The sequence below is a fragment of the Muntiacus reevesi genome, chromosome 6 (assembly GCF_963930625.1).
Source record: "Muntiacus reevesi chromosome 6, mMunRee1.1, whole genome shotgun sequence".
Taxonomy (NCBI): domain Eukaryota; kingdom Metazoa; phylum Chordata; class Mammalia; order Artiodactyla; family Cervidae; genus Muntiacus; species Muntiacus reevesi.
The window spans coordinates 14,576,383-14,593,218 of NC_089254.1; the positions used below are offsets into that span (position 1 = coordinate 14,576,383).

The 16,836-nt window shown below is 35.9% G+C and overlaps 1 protein-coding gene and 1 long non-coding RNA gene across 4 annotated transcripts in view; both read left to right on the forward strand.

Annotated features, from left to right (window-relative positions):
- Nucleotides 1–10,592, forward strand: part of C1GALT1 (core 1 synthase, glycoprotein-N-acetylgalactosamine 3-beta-galactosyltransferase 1) — a 47,545-nt gene extending 36,953 nt beyond the window's left edge. For all 3 annotated transcript variants that reach the window (XM_065938608.1, XM_065938607.1, XM_065938609.1), the window contains one exon: nt 5,621–10,592. In XM_065938608.1, the coding sequence (XP_065794680.1) occupies nt 5,621–5,839 (219 nt within the window). In that variant the 3' untranslated portion in view covers nt 5,840–10,592. The remainder of the gene's footprint in view (nt 1–5,620) is intronic.
- A 100-nt stretch (nt 10,593–10,692) lies between these two features.
- On the forward strand, nt 10,693–14,401 carry LOC136170438 (uncharacterized). Its single transcript, XR_010663633.1, has 3 exons — nt 10,693–10,832; nt 12,522–13,222; nt 13,330–14,401. It is a non-coding gene; the product is annotated as an uncharacterized lncRNA (long non-coding RNA).
- The last annotated feature ends 2,435 nt before the right edge of the window (nt 14,402–16,836 follow it).

Sequence of the window (16,836 nt, forward strand, 5' to 3'; positions counted from 1 at the left end):
CATCACGATACAGGACAGTGTCTCATACAGGGAGTACCTGTAAGCCCTGAACCTCACTTGACATCTTAGCTGACATTCCTGAGAATTTTATCTAAAATAAATTATTAAATATTTCAAATATACAACTAAATATTTGAGGATATACTGTTTTGTACCCACCAACGACTGGGTACGCACACACAACACAACCAGCTTTACCAGATATCAGTCTTTTGCCACATTTGCTTTAGATTTTTTTTTTTAAAACAAAAAGGTATAGAGATAGGTTAGCCCAGTGTCCTCTCCTCAACCCATTTCTGTTAGCTCCTTCCTGAGAATTAACCACTGTAATGAGTTTAGTGTTTAATCATTACCATGTGTGTTTTTATGTTTTTCCTACATGTTTCTGTATTTGTAAATAATACATAGTATGTTGTTTTGCAGATTTTTAAATAAGTAGAATTGTACCATAGGCATACTTGGACATATGCCTTTTTTATGCAACATTAAAATTTATCAACATTAATATGTGTATCTGCTTCATTAATTTTAGACTGCTGTATAATAATCTAATATATGAATATACAGTAACTTACCCATCCTTCTGCCTGTATATATTTAGTAAGCTGTTGCCAGTTTTTCACTGTATGAGCATTGCACCAGTAATTGACTGGAGACCAGGAATCACAGAGTCTAGCTTTTAGACTCAGTTCTGTTATTGATTAATGTCTTGAGGCAAGTCACTGGTTCTGTTTACCTTTTCTCTGGCCCTAAGATAACCAATAATACACTTTATGGTACTGTTCTCTTCATTACAAGCCATTGTTTTCAAATCACCATCTAAAACAGCTGTTCTCAGCCAGGGGCTCTTTTTTGCCTCCCAGAGGACACTTGGGAAAATCTAGAGGCCTTTTTGGTTGTTCACTTAGTGGTTGCGACTGGCATCTAATGGGTAGAAATCCACAAGTTTGTAAAGTTACTAGATGCTGAATATTCCACAGTGCACAGGACAGCCCCTCACAGCGGAGCATTATCCAGCCCAAAATGTCAATAGCACTGAAGTTTCAAACCTTGACCTAGGACATCTGACCTGAGCTTTTAAGTTTTCAGCTTTAAAAGGAAATTTTAAAGCAAATTACTACTTTTTCAGCCCGCAACCACCAGTGTGTTCCTGGTACTTACACAGAAGTGATAGCTAATCCTTAACGGTAAACCTACATTTAACAAGTGACAAAACAGACTCAAGAGAGTCACGTAACTTGGCTGTCCTGATGAGTAGCCTTGGCAGTATTTGCAATCCCTCTCTGATTTTAAAAGCTCTTATTATTTCTATCATGGCCACTGCTGTCTGATTAACGTTATATGTGCTCCCCAAAGGAGGGTAGAGTATGTTAGAATAAGTATTCTTTTGTTGGGATAAATTCCACTTGAATAAACAAACATTTTAAAGTTCAGTTTTATGTAATGAGGTTCTTTGAATCCATATGCTAGCATCTTACTGCTATTATAGACACAAGAATTTCCTAAACTGTAAAACACATGTATTCCCAAGTCTGCCTTTTGATAGTCTGTTTTGGTTTTGGTTTAGTTTGGGGATGCTTTTTTGGTTCAAAGTTTTCTTAAGCCATCCAGGATTACTTGACTGACCTCTTCCCTTCTCAATTCTGCACCCCTACTGTACAAAAATATAGCTAAACTCAAGAACATTACAAATGCATAATAATGAAAACACCTAAATGCATGTAAGATTTCACCAAGAGGTTTTGATGTTGGATACACATAACCGTAATAGCAAAGGAGCATAATAATTGTTATTATTTTTAACCAGGAAAATACCCCACTTTGCCTTTAAAAGTACTGCCAACAGTTCCCACCTGCAAATAAGGTATCCCTAACTATATAGTTTATATTAACAAATGTTTACAGAGCACATATTTTATTTATTTCATTTTATTTATTTATTTAATCCATGTATCATGGATTTTTTTTCTTTTGAACTTTCTGTTTGCATTGGGATATAACTGATTAACAATGTTGTGATCATTTCAGGTGAACAGCAGAGGGTCTCACCCGTACATATACATGTATCCATTCTCCCCCAAACCCTCCTCCCATCCAGACACATATCTTATTTGAATTTTACTAGGTTTTTAAATGGGTGGGAAAATTTACATTTATTCTCTAAAAATTTATGAGTAATTTTAAAAACTGTAAAACAGACTGGTAAGTTCCAAAATTGACCCAGCCTAATTTTGCCTCTTCTCTCTCAGAAGGTTCTATATAAACCCAAAGTGAAACCACCCTTCTGTTATTATTCATCATTGAATGAATTGTCTTCTCCCTAAGGGAGTCGCTGTTTTCAAAGCTGTCCTGAATCTCTTACATACTTGCTTTCTCTCCTTCGTAGTCACTAAAAACACAGTGCAGAAAAATTTCGTCTACAATTCAACATTATAAAGCAGTTATACTCTAATTTTTTTAAAAAAAGAAGCTCCGAGAAAGCAAATTTTATCTAGCAGGTTAGGGTGTGAAATAGTGTAGTTAATCAAAAAGTTATGTTCTTATGTTAGTCGTTCAGAACTTTTCATGCAGTTTCCTTTCACACTCCCTTCTCACTTCCTTAGAAGTGAATCTGTTCCTAGGAATGAAATCTTTTCCCAGGGCTACAGTCTATTCCCTAGCAGTTGATTTTTTCTCACAAGAAAATTTGAAGTCGGTCTTAATACAGTGGATTTAAAATATAGTGGATTTTCAAACACTAAAAAACATTCCTCTGTGTGTGAAATTGCCTTTTTTATAGGTCAGAAATGATCAAATATGGTTTTAGCATATTAATTCTTCAGTTTTATTTATATTAACACTAATCCATTTGAAACTTACTAGTGTATATGGTTGATGTAGAGAACTCCTGATTTTTCCAAATTGTTAACTAATTATTCCAGTACCATTTATTAATAGTCCTTTTTTCACTGCTGATTTAAAAATACCTCCATTATTATCATTCACTATAGCATTACTTGGACTTCCCTCATAGCTCAGTTGGTGAAGGAATCTGCCTGCAGTGCAGGAGACTCGGGTTCGATTCCTGGGTCGGGCAGATCCCCTGGAGAAGGAAATGGCAATCCACTCCAGTATTTTTGCTTGGAAAATCCCACGGACAGAGAAGCCTGGCAGGCTACCGTCCATGGGGTCGCAAGAGTCGGACACGACTTAGTGACTAAACCACCACCACCACCATACCATTACTTACAGTCAGGTCAGTATCTGAGATTTCAGTTCTGTTCCACTGTTCTATTTGGTTTTGGCTTAGCACCATATTGTTTTGAACCTTGTAGCTTTACAAAGTCTTCAAATTATTAATCTAAGACTGTGTCTTTTCTACTTTGTTGCTCCCTATCTTTTTCTTTTAAATTGTTTTGGCAACTCTCAAATTCTATACTTGTGCATAAACTAATTACTTTAGAAATAATGGATATCTTTGCCCATTATTTTTTAAATTTCATTTTAGGTTCCTTAGTAAATTTTTGTAGTTTTCTTCAAATATATCTTTATTTCTTAAGTATCTCCTTAAGTTTTTAGTATTTTTGTTACTCTTCTAATTGGTTTCTTTGCTTAACACTTTTAAACTAGTGTGTATATGTGTATATATATATGAAAGCTTTTTTTTTCCCTAAACATCTTTAAAATCTGGCTCTGTTCCTGGATTTTTTTATTTCTGATTATTTTTCACTTGAGTCTGTTGAGTTTTGGGAGTATCCATAATCATATGCAAAGAACTAGGTACTTTGTTTCTAAGGATTATAGCTATTTTATTATATTGCCTTTTATTGCTTATAAATATTAACTAACTAAATAATAAATTAAAAACTGATATCATTAAGCAGTTATCCTGGCCATTCAGTAAAAAAAAAAAACAGCACAATGGAGTGTAACATAATTACTGCAGTAAATCTAAGCAAAATATTATTATAATATTTCAGAGTTATATAAAATTGCTTCCAGAGAGAAGCCGGTAATTTAATATTAACCACTCTTGTTCTGGTCTTCAGTGGCCACTATGCACTGGCGACTATAGTGGCTACTAACCACACATGACTATTGAGTGTTTGAAGTATGACTACTGAAATTTAGATGTGCCCAGTAATAGAAATCATACTTGATTTCAGGGGCTTAGCACAAATAAAAAGAATGATTTCATCAATAATTTAGAAAATATTGATCACCTGTCTAAATATTAAAATAATATAGATTTATTCAGTTAAAACATACTCAAATTAATGTCACCTATTTCTTTCTACTTTTTAAGTATGCTGCATTTTGTGGTCACATATGTCTACTGGATAGAGCTGGTTTGATAATCACAAGTTGACTTATCTGTTTACTTTTCATATTTATTTCTATTTTTAAATTCTCTAAAAATGTAAAAAGTAGACACCAGATAATTTTTCAGTGTCTACATGTTGGTCCAAGAAACCCATCTATTCAGTTTTTGTTTCAAAGGAAAGTTTAGAGAAAAGGTCAGAGAAAATAAAATGGACAATTTCTTAATGATTTTTACTGCATTGTAAGCTGCATACTTCCAAACATGAATTATTACATGTTTGATTTAGTGGATCACTATGAATCTTCTCTGGGAACTTGCCTGATTGTTTTTCTCCATGAGTCATTGCAAAGACAGTAGGTAGTCTTAAGTTTTCTTGCAGTTATCTGAGTGAAGCAGTCTCCAGATGCCCAATTTTGACCCCAGAATGACCTTGTGACTAACTACTTAATTCTGGGACCAGTTTTTAAAATTCTGTCTAATTTATTCCTTTTTTATTCTTTTCTGTTTTTGTATTTTTGTTGTTATTTTGTTTCTGTCTTCTTTAACTGCCCTCATGCCAGCTCAGAAATCTATGAGAATTATGTAACTGAACAAAAGTTTAACTGAGGGCCACCTGAATATGATTATTTTGTCAGTGTAAGCTAACATTTATTGAGCATTTACTACAGGGAAAGCATGGTACCAGCCATTTTATACACATTGTCTCCTTTAAGTAACCATCTTTTTTGCATGTGGGGAAATTGGAGCTTATAGAGATTAAGTAGCTTGCCCCAGATTATACACTAGTAGGCAAAATATGGGCTCAAACCTAGGTATGACTTAGCACTTCCTCTCTTAAATACCAGATTGTTTGGGTTGATGTATTGATGAAGTTTTAGCTTGCAGATACCCTTCTGGGCAAGGCTTTGTAACCACTGAATGTTCTAAAGGTCTTTCTGAGGCAGAGCCAAGCAAAAATTTATAATGAGAAAATTATGAAGAGAAAGCAAAACTCGGAGAAATAGAACTTTGTCCTTTGTATAGCTGACTCTTTCATTTAAAGGAGTCTCAAGGTTTTCTACGTTTGGTTTTTTTGGAGGGGCGCTAATCTATAGGGTATGAGAGAATTTTATTTCAGTTAGATATACTTCAGCAATTTCATGTTTGAAAACACTTGGTTTCTTTCACGGGTCTAATAAAGCTTGTCGTTCTGCTTAGTTTGCGAGCTTTAATGCTTTGATTCTGTTAAAACTAGTGTTTCCTTTTTTACCAGTATGTTAATATTGTATGTAACATTATGCCATTTATTAATAATGCCTGTTTCTGCTACTTTTTTAGGGTCCTGGTTGCTGTTCCGATCTTGCAGTTTCTTTTCACTATGTTGATCCTACAACTATGTATGAGTTAGAGTACCTCGTTTATCATCTTCGTCCGTATGGTTATTTATACAGATATCAACCTGCCTTACCTGAGAAGATGCTAAAGGAAGTAAGTCAGATATACAAAAATGAAGATAAAAAAGTAAATCAGGAGCCCTTGAAAGAAAAACATAAGTGAACAGAGGTAAAATGTCTAGCATTGCACTGAAGAAGAACTTCTCCATTTCTGATATAGAACACTGGAACCCCAGTGAGGAATTCTTTCCAAGTGAACATTCCATATTAGAAACCTTTCGTATGAATGACTGTAAACTGAAGCTTTAAGTGCGCTGTGAAGTCTGTTAAAATGTGTTTTGATACAGTAATATATATATGTATAAGAAAAACTTGTGTTTTTAAAATGGTGGCCAGGCAGAAGGACTAGAAAAGAGATCCGTTGCCTATTCCTGACCACATGTATTATTTTCACTGGGAAATTAAAAGTTAAACTTGCTAAAACTACACTGCACCATGTTAGTAACTCACACACGATGCTAAACAGATCTGCCTTAAAGAAAATTTAGAAGGAAATATTGTTGCTCAGTGTTGTCTGTAGACTCAGAACATGAGTTTATATTTGCAGTATGATATAAATGAACCAACCACCCCCTGACACACACACGAACAGTTTTTGTCTAATGAAAATTTGCTGTGACTATTTATAATTGGTAGTATTTCTTCCAGAAGAAGGTAGAATAAGAATGGCACTTGTCCTTAAGTGCATTAATAAAACCACATTTTGAAATTATCATGGGCCTTGACTGTATTATATACTTCATTCTAATTAATAGTTAATCTTCTGCAGAGTCCCCGTTGTCTCTTTTCTAAATGTGCTTAACCATTCTCAAATGCCATTCTGAACTATTAATATTTATTTACTGAAAGCATTAATAGCATTCAATAAACATGCATTTTTAAGTATTTTATTCCTAGTTTTACCCATTGTTAATTATGGGTAACTAATGATAGTAAATTTAATGCTATTTGGAGATGCATTTCTTATAATAGTGCTATTCTCAGGAATCACTAAGTTACATTTTTAACTGATTATTTAAAACTCTGTCCAACTACATAATTATAGTTCCTTTCTTTCTCATTCTGTTGAGAGATGAGAACTTGTTTGTGCCTTTCATAACTTGTTTAAAGCAGAGGTTTGAGATTCATTTTTAGGTTCTGAGGTGGCTGTTAGTTACACTGGCTAAATAATTTGTAAGATTTTGACCAGAGTTAATTAAAAACAGTAAAAAATGCAGAATGCTTAAGCAAATTGAAATGTGTCAAATATTAAAAGACTAAATACTTAACTTATGAATAACACTGAATTTTGATGCTGACTTCCTTGAGGACGATTGTTTTTGTCAATGGACAGTTGGAACAAAGCAGAATACTCATTCAAGACTGTCATCAAAAACACATAAATGTTTCATTCTAATTTTGGTGACTCTCTACTTAAAGAATTTCTGGAAGGAAAGAAAATGTTAAATTTTAGTTGTTTTTAGCAATTATCATCTGAGTGTATCATAACAGAATACACCTTCTATATAGATTATCTTAAATGTTACAAATAATTTACATTTCTCTTATGTTTTATCATAATGCTAATTTTATGTGGCTGTTATGCCATTGATTCTGCTGCTTAGCTAAATATTTTATATTTATTGTGCCAAAATATGTCAAAACCAAGACCTCTTTGCATTGTGTATTTGAGAGGATGTTCATCCTAGTGGCTAATGATGGATTACTCTGTCAATACAGTGAAAACTTACACTAGTTTTTACCTATTACATTTTTTTTTTGTTATTTTCTTGGTGATATCAGCTGCCAAACTTTCAAGGCATTCTATTCTTTGAGCAACTCTTTACCTTGCTATGAATATGAATTTACTTGCTGTCCATATACGCTACTTTTCTGTACTAGAATTATAAATTGTTTACCATAAACATCCAAAAACCTTAAAATTGACTCATACAAAATCAGCATTGTGATGAATCCTGGGGTCTGGAATCAGACCACCTGGGTTTAAATTCTTGTTCCGTCACTAGTTTTGTAGCCTTGAGCAATTTACTTAATCCTAACTCTGTGCCTCAATTTCCTCATCTGTAGACTAGGGACAGGAATACTACCTACCTCACAGGATTTTTATGAGGATTAAATGAGTGAATATGTGTATGACTTTTAAGAACAGTTTGTCCCAGAGTATGGAATGCTAAGTGTAAAGTTTTCTTATTATTCTTTACCTTGGAGTATAAATATTTATTTTAAATGAATGAGAAATCTGCTTTAATCAAATCAGATATTAAGGGAAATATTTCATACATTTCTTGTAATAAGTAATAGCTAGTTTTTATTTGATGCCTACTATACACCAGGTAATGTGCTTAGATACTCTGTGTTAATCCTCACAAATTAGGGGTTACTCCCATATTATAGATGAGAAAACTGAGGCTCAGAGAACTACAGTCATTTTTCCACTGTCAGAAAGTTAGTAACAGGGCTAAGATTTCTACTCAGAGCCTGTGTGTTCTTTGTACCATGTCAGCCTTGAGGTTAATCATGTAACATTATTTCCATTTTTACTTAATGACATGAGACATCTGATACATTGGCCAGTAGTTGTCAAATTAACCAACCAATATTCTCATAATGATTCGTAAATTGTGCTTCATATACTCTTGCCTGGGAACGTGTTAAAATGGAGGTTTCAAGACCCCAATTCCAGAAATTTTGATTCTTTCGTGGCACCTAGAAGTATGCATTCTTCCCAGATACCCTTGGGCACCAGTTCTCAAAGTGTGGTCCCAATCTGCAGTGTCGGCATCACCTGGGAATTTGTCAGTAATGAGTCCTGGGTCTCACCCCAGACCTACTGAATCCCGAAACTCTAGTGGTAGAAGCAAATAATTATGTTTAAAGAAGCCCTCCAATTCCCCCCCTAAACCTGGTGATCATATGCAAATCATCCTTATAACACACTGAGGATTACTTCCCCATAAGTGTGGTTATCTTTCAAAATTTAGATATAGCATAATATAATGTAGTTCTATACTATGGATCTAATATAGAATCACACTATATTAGTAAGAGACTAAAGATAATATAAATATATTTAGTAAGAGACTAAAGATAATATAAAAAGGTCAGTGAATCATTCATTTGACAGAATCCTTTAGCTTCTTCAGAGTGACTAATGTCAGGGCCCACAGTAAAATATGAAGTTTAGTAGTTTCATATTAGGGCAGAAAATGTTCAGTAATTACTAGTAAGTACACATTAATTCATTAAAAGCATACCAAAATGAATGTCATCAAAAATGTCCACAATTGGTGGTAAAAAAATTTTTCAATAGAGACAGTAAAGTACTATTATATAATATGCAGAATGTTTTTCTGCTAATTTTATCAAAATTTCATCACTTTCAAGGATCAGTTGACTGTCCTATAGGACGTAGTAAAGCAAAAAACTCTCCAAGTATTTAATAGAGCACATAAAGCCAGATTTGATGCGGATAATGACTTACTGTCTTTTACATGAAGATTTTTGTCATCTGGGTAAATGACTTTAGTATGATCTTAAACAGGCTTCGCTGTCTTTTGTTCTCCAATAACAGTATACTTGTGTTTCAAGTGGGAGGCTTGTAGATGATACAAAGCAGATTTTTTCCCAGAGTTCAGTTGTTTTCAAATACCTTAAACTTCAGAGGAGTTTCTGTTACATGTAAGAAGATTTGGAAATAAATGACTGACCAGATTTTAATATTTTTAAAAGTATGGTGATTGAATTTGAGCATTAAATTTGCTAATTGGTTATTTTCATAATTGTTTGAGTATTAATTTTTCACTTCCTTGAGCCTGTTATACTGTATTATTACCAGATTGAGGCTTGAAAAATCCCTCATTTGATAGATTAGATGAAGTCTACCCTTTTATTCATTTAAATTTTCATTTCTTTAGAATATTTCACTTCTTTAGAATTTTGACAGTTTCTATTTCTTTGTATTTATTGCCCATCTTTATTTCCTTGATAACTAACTTCCACTTTCTAACTACTCCTAATGCTGCCCTCACAAGATTAATTCAGCTATTCTTTGTGATTAGAGTTTGTATATATCACTTACCTAATTTTATACCTATTGATATTGTTTCCCTATGAGATTGTAAGTAAAAGTTTGTCTAAGAATAATGCCTGCTGGCTCTCAGGATACTTGACCTACTTAAAAGTCTACAATTTTAAACTAATTTTAGATATTCAATTAAATGAAGTAAAACTATTTAAAATTATTTGGATTCTTCCACTCCCCAACTTCACTTTTTCTCAAGAAAAAGCACCCTCATTTGCCTCATTTCACTGCTTATTTATAGTAGGCTTGACAGAAGCGTGCTTAAGAAATCTGGGGGACAACCTGTGGTTTATGTTGTACTAAATATAACCTCTATTGATTAAAAAGATGGCTTATGTTTATATATTGGAGTTGAAATAGAAATTTTAGTTCAGATTAGAATGAGAAATTTTATAAATTCTCTTTAGCGAAACCAACTCTAAAACTAGTTTCAACTCCTGTACCTCTCTAGTTTTTAGTTTATATCAGCGAAGTGTAAATAACTTCACAGGGCCCTGCAGCAATCCATATATAAAGTATACTATTAGAGGGGAACTAATCTTACTGCTAAGCAGTGTGTTGTATTGCCCAGAGGATGTTTGTGTTTTGGAATTTAAAAATTATGTAACGTAATAGTATCATGAATGATTTTAAAATGTCTGGTGACTTGCTTATTTTAAGTGATCACCAAAAAGTCAGAGAAAATGTATTTTTAAATGTTTTTTAAAGTGCCTTTTGAACATTTTTAAACAATGGATTTAAACAACTGCATAAAATAAATTACCATTTTAAAGCTGCTTTATCTGATTATTTTTAACTGATGTAAAAGTTGTGGGAGAAGCATTCTTTAATGGGTAGTTTTGGGGTTATTTTACCAAAAATATTAAACAGTTTTCCCATCAAAGTTATGCAATTTAAATAGGCTTAAATAATTTTTACTGCAACATGTTATTTTTCTTTAAAGCAACAAAATATTCCATCTCTGATTTTGAATAATCTACATTGAAAAAACAGAAACACCTATGCTTTTGTCCAGGTAAGTGTGTATCTGTGTATCTGTGTTTACAGGTATACTTATATGTTATAGAAAGAATATACTGAAAAGAACATAGAAAAGATTGCTTTCCTATTTCTTGGTATACTTTTATCTGTCATGTACACTTGAGAAATTTATTTATTCAGCTAATTATTTATTTGAATAATTATGCCCAGAATCTACTAGAATTACAGAGGTGAACCGCATATATAAGGTTTCTGTTCTCCTAGGGCCTTAATTCTACAGCAATAAACAAGGTAGTAGATGAAGGAACACCATGTTTCAGAGTGGTGTTAGGAAAAAAAAGTGTGATATGGTAGAAGAATTTTCTGGGTGGGGTGTCAGGGAACACCTCTGAGGAGGTAATATTTGAGCTGACCTGAACAACAGACATTTTATATACTTCAAAGATATTTATATCTATGAAGTTCTTTGCTCCTACTAAGTAAAAAAATAGTAATAATATTGTTTCCCACCTCTGCTTAATCATGCTTTGGGCGTATGTGAAGGCTCACTGCCTTGTCTTTCCTCCTCCTATTCCTGTAGCACTGGAATCATACTCTTGGTAACATTTAGGTTGAATTTCACTTTCCATTGTTGTTGTCAGATTGTAGAGCAACGGTAAAATCTAGACAGGAGTTTGAAAGAGAACTGGTGATTCTGTTTTTTTCTTTAGTTTTATGCAAGGATATCATCCTTATAACTGTACTGTTCAGTGGACATGTGTGTGAGAGATAAGACTAGAAAGGTCTGATTATTTTAATAGTTGAATTTTTTCTTTAAAGTATTATTTGATACTTTTTCATGCTGGTAAGATTTATGTAGTAATTTTATTTGATGAGATGAAGGTATATGCTTAGAGTAATTAGGCATAGAAATGATTTGTTGTTCATAAAAATTAATTTTTACAACCTACTCACCTGGCTGAATTTTCCCTCACTTCCTGCCTTTGAATTTCTGGCTCTTTGAACCTTCCCCTATTCTTTGCTTCTCTCATCCCATGTCTTTGCTTTTTTCTCTTCTTCCCATTGGCAGCAGTACTTTTGTTTCTTTAGGCTTTTTTTTGTTTGTTTTTGCCCCCATTTCCTATCAGCAGATGTGTTTTAAAGATTTTTTTTTTTAGATCACGTGTTTTTGGTGAATTTCAGTTCCCTCTCACCAGCTGAAGAAACTTTCCTAGAATCAACAGAAAGGAGAAGGAAGAGAAAATTTCCTAGAACTAATAGAAAGGACTCAGAGAATACGTCATCGGAATCCTAGAATTTTCTCTTTCGTGTGGAAGTGTTTCCTGCTAGAACCTACCCCTTCAAAAATATGGGAGCTTTTTTTTTTTTCGTACTTGAAAACCAGTGAGATTCTGCCTTACTGTTTTTAACCCCAAATTGGTATCATCTCGTCTGGCAAAAGTGGTGTGCGAGGCTTTGAGTGCTCTTCGTGGCACCCTTGTGGCACTGAGGGCTTCCCTTGTGGCTCAGCTGGTAAAGAATCCGCCTGCAGTGTGGGAGACCTGGGTTGGCAAGATCCCTTGGAGAAGGGGAAGGCTACCCACTCCAGTATTCTGGCCTGGAGACAAGTATAGTCCATGGGGTCACAAAGAGTCGGACATAACTGGCGACTTTCACTTTCATCGTGGCAGAGGTATCTCTCCGGAGCAGAATCACAGGTATTTTTCTATTTTATTTGAAATAGTGAGGTGGAGAATTCTCCTCTGGTTGGCTGTTCCCGGCTTCTCTGAGTCCTGTCGTCTTGTGCTGTGACTTCCACCGACCACTGTGTTTGGTCCTGAGGAAGGAACTTGTCCTCTCCCTTATGCAGCAGAGCAAAGACCAGATGTTCCTGGATGTTCCAGAATATCAGAAGAAAAAGTGCAGAGAATAATTTATGAGAGCTGCCTAGAAGGATTGGGATCCTCTTGCTGCTCACCAGACTGTCTTTCCCTTGCCTTTTTTCCAAAGCAGCAGCAGTAGCTGAAGCACCCCCACTAGAAGCATTCCAGATACCACTACATTTTTATAGAGTGTCCACCAAATTGACATCTACCCTGTGTTAAATAAAGAAGCTCTTCCTTCACCCCAGGTTACAGCTTTCAGGTTACAGCTCTCACACTTCACTTCCTGCTGGAGAACTGACTCCTCCCCTGGGAAACTGACAGGGAAAACATTCACTGTCTTCAGAGGAAATCCCATCTTTACCCACAGGAGTGTGGTCTGGATTTGTGGTCCCCATGTGGAAATACCAAGGCATCTGTGAAAGTGAAAGTCGCTCAGTCGTGTCCAACTCTTTGCGACCCCATGGAATTCTCCAGGTCAGAATACTGGAGTGGGTAGCTTTTCCCTTCTCCAGGGAATCTTCCCAACCCAGGGATTGAACCCAGGTCTCCTGCATTGCAGGCAAATTCTTTTTTTTTTTTTTTTTTTTCAAACCCTTGTGTCGAGGGCTGACTTTCAATAGATCACAGCGAGGGAGCTGCTCTGCTACGTACGAAACCCCGATGCAGGCAAATTCTTTACCAGCTGGGCCACCAGGGAAGCCCAAGTCTTCAGAGGAAATCCCATCTTTACCCAGAGGACTGTGTCTGGATTTGTGATCCCCATGTGGAAATACCCAGTAATCTGACTTCAGTGTATCTGGTGAAGTCCGTATTGTTCATTCTTAAATAAATCCCGTGTGGAGCAGCATCAGCCAACGCCAGGTGAAGGTTGGTGAAGCCAGGTGAAGGTGCAGGCTCAGACCTGTACCTGTTCTGTCTCACCGCATTAAGGGTTTTAAACTGGTCTTAGGATCCAATTCCAGCTATATGCTTACTTCACTATAATAGTCATCAACCTTGAAACGTAACAGAAGTTACTTGATAACTTCATTTACATCATTTTTCTCTTTAAAAATTAGCCACTTTCAAATCTTCTTCTTCTTTAAAGTGTCAAAATTTTAGAAGTGGAAGCAGAACAAAAGAATTGGGAAATAATGAGTGAATCACCTGTGTTTTCTTAGTGATCCTAAATTAGATATGTGCCCTGCTATTTCTGCAATCTATAATAATAATGACATTTAGTATTATTTTCCATCTGAGAGTCTCATTACCTTACCATTAGACTTTCTTTTCATGTTTTATTGTCCTTACACTCTTCGGCTACTGAATCCTCAGATTTACCAAATGGAAAGCTGTTCAGAAGTCAAGTGACTCAACAAGTGAAGCAGAACTGAGTGGTAAAATTTAACCTGAGTCTGAAGTTTCAAAAAACACCAAGACCCATTTTCCTTTACTGACTTAAAAGTGGGACAAAATGAAAAATTACTTGGTGCTCACGAATTTTAAGATCACAAATGACCTCATTTAGGGCTAAATGATTATCTCATAATAATGTAAATAAATTTGCTCTCTATTAACTCTAGATCACTGCACAGATTATTTGAAACTCACTTATCAGAGTTTCTTTTCAAGGGTTTTCTTTTTTAATTGTTTGCATCTAGAACTTTTGATGCAGAATTACCCAGACTTCTTGCCATTACTAAAATTCAAATAAGCGAAGCAAGGAAAATAATAAGGCAGTGATTGTACCCAAAAGCACAATTATTATCATCAGTTTGTTTAATAATAATTTATTATAATAATAATAATTTTAATAAAATTAAAGTAGATTGGTCTACTTTGACTCTGTTTTCTGCATATTCCACCTTATGTGATAGAATGGAAGGATGTTAGTGATTTCCTCTCTAAAAGTGACTGTACTTCTCACACCTAAGAATTAAAAATCAACCTCACCCCATAGCATATCATGTTAAAATTAAGAGCTGTCATGGTTACCTCTTTCATCTCTCCACAGGTAATTCTTCCCAAGGTTCAGCCTAAGCTATTCTGTGTACAGAAGGTCAGCAAACATTTGATTTATTTTGTTAGATTAATATAAGTCAAAATCACACCTAGGAAGCTGAGGTGTGGTAATAGAGACTTCAGATCTCCTAATACCCTAATTCTAAGCCCGTCAGTCAGTATTCTCTTCCATGTAAGAAAGAATGACAACTTGACAAGAAACAGTCCGGCTTCTAGAGTCAAGGCACACTAGGCTATAAGAAAAACTGGCATAGCAGGATGGCTTGCTTCAGGGCTGGAGGAGTGTTCGGGGGTAAAGCTAGCCCAAACCCCTTGGATTATAACCACAGCAGACAGGGGTGTTACAGTTACAAGGTGCATGTCATGAAGTCACACTCTTAGATCCTTTTTCAGTTGAGCAAATATTTATAGATGACCTACTCTCTGCAAACCTCTGTGGGAGGTTAAAAGATAAATGAGACGTAATTCTTGCTTTCTCAATCTTCAGTGGCTTTCTAATTTTCAACTAAATACGTAATTCAATTTTCCCCCAATACTCTTTTATTCTTTTTTTTTTTTTTACTCTCTTTATTTTTACAGTTCTTGGTGTACGATTGTCTCCTGGACATCATTTAATGCTCATACAATTCCAACTAGTAATTTTATTTTTTGCTGTCAATTCATCTCCCCACTCTAAGATCAAGACCAGGGTAGTGAATGGGAGTGTTGGTGAATAATTCCAGTCAACTGTGCTGTCAAGCTGAAATCACATCAGGCATGTGACTTGAACATAAAAGTCGAAATATATTCACAATTTCTGCGCCTCTGGATTTTTCACCTTTTCATTGTTAGCTTTCAGTACCATTTTTGGTAGGTGAAATTGAGGCTTTAAAAAAGCAAAATTAAAGCTCATAATGCACTTTTAAAATACAACAAATTTATTTTCCAGTTATATGTTAAACTGCCAGATCATTTGCCCATTCTTTCTTGAATTAAGCACAGCACCCACTTGCGTGCGTGTACACACACACACACTTTGGAGATCTCTGGTGAACAGTCTATTGTCAGGGTTAATGGGACATGTGAGGATCTGCTGCTGACCTAGGCGGAGCATGCAGAAAGGTAGGTGGTAAGTGGCCTTGAGAGTCACACCTAGGGAGAGGGAACAGGGAAACTCTCCAGGAAGATCCCCTGGAGGAGGGCGGGCCCTTCAGTCTTTCTTATTCTGTATACTTGGGGCAAGGCTGCCTGGCCCTTAGACACCAATACGGGTAGCCCCCGCTTTAAAAGTTGCTCTCCTCCACTTTGCTTTTACAAAACACCTATATTAGTACCTGTTTCCCAACAGCTCAGTTGGTAAAGAATCCAACTGCAATGCAGGAGACCCCGGTTCGATGCCTGGGTCAGGAAGATCTGCTGGAGAAGGGATAGGCTACCCACTCCAGTATTCTTGGGCTTCCCTTGTGGCTTAGCTGGTAAAGAATCCACCTGCAATGTGGGAGACCTGGGTTCGATCCCTGGGTTGGGAAGATCCCCTGGAGAAGGGAAAGGCTCCCCACTCCACTATTCTGGCCTGGAGAATTCCATGGACTGTACAGCCCATGGGGATGCAGAGTTGGACCCGACTGAGCGACTTTCACTTTCACTTGTTAACCCAAAAAAATCCAAAGAAGACTTTTTGCTTTTATGGAGAAGGTAGGAAAAGTGAAAATACTATTCCACAGCATTGATTTTGCTGTGGTGGAGTTGTTACAGAGACAGAGCATACCCTCCCGAGAGGGGGGAGAGTGGCACCACCAAGCCCTTCCCCAGGGACTACACTCAGCATCTCAGCATCATACCACCCTCGTTTTGAACTGTGTCTGTGAGCATCTGTGCTCCATCTCAGTTTATTTTGTGCATCTGTTCTCAAGATGTGTCCTAAGGTAACTGCTTCTTTGCTTTATGCCTTTTCAGCTTATGAAAGCTTTCATAGGAACGCTCCACTTTTCAGAGAGCCAGGAAACCTGTATTTAGCTGATCACTGGATAAGGACTGCCCAAGGAGACAGCATGATTTTGGACAAGGTAGCTCTCTTCAGTTGAGGGTAATTCTTGGAACTTGATTGAGAACCATCAGCTGCCCACACTCCCAGCAGCTGGGGAATAACAGGTGCCTCAGACATGCAGGGGAGACTGGACCCCACCTCACCAC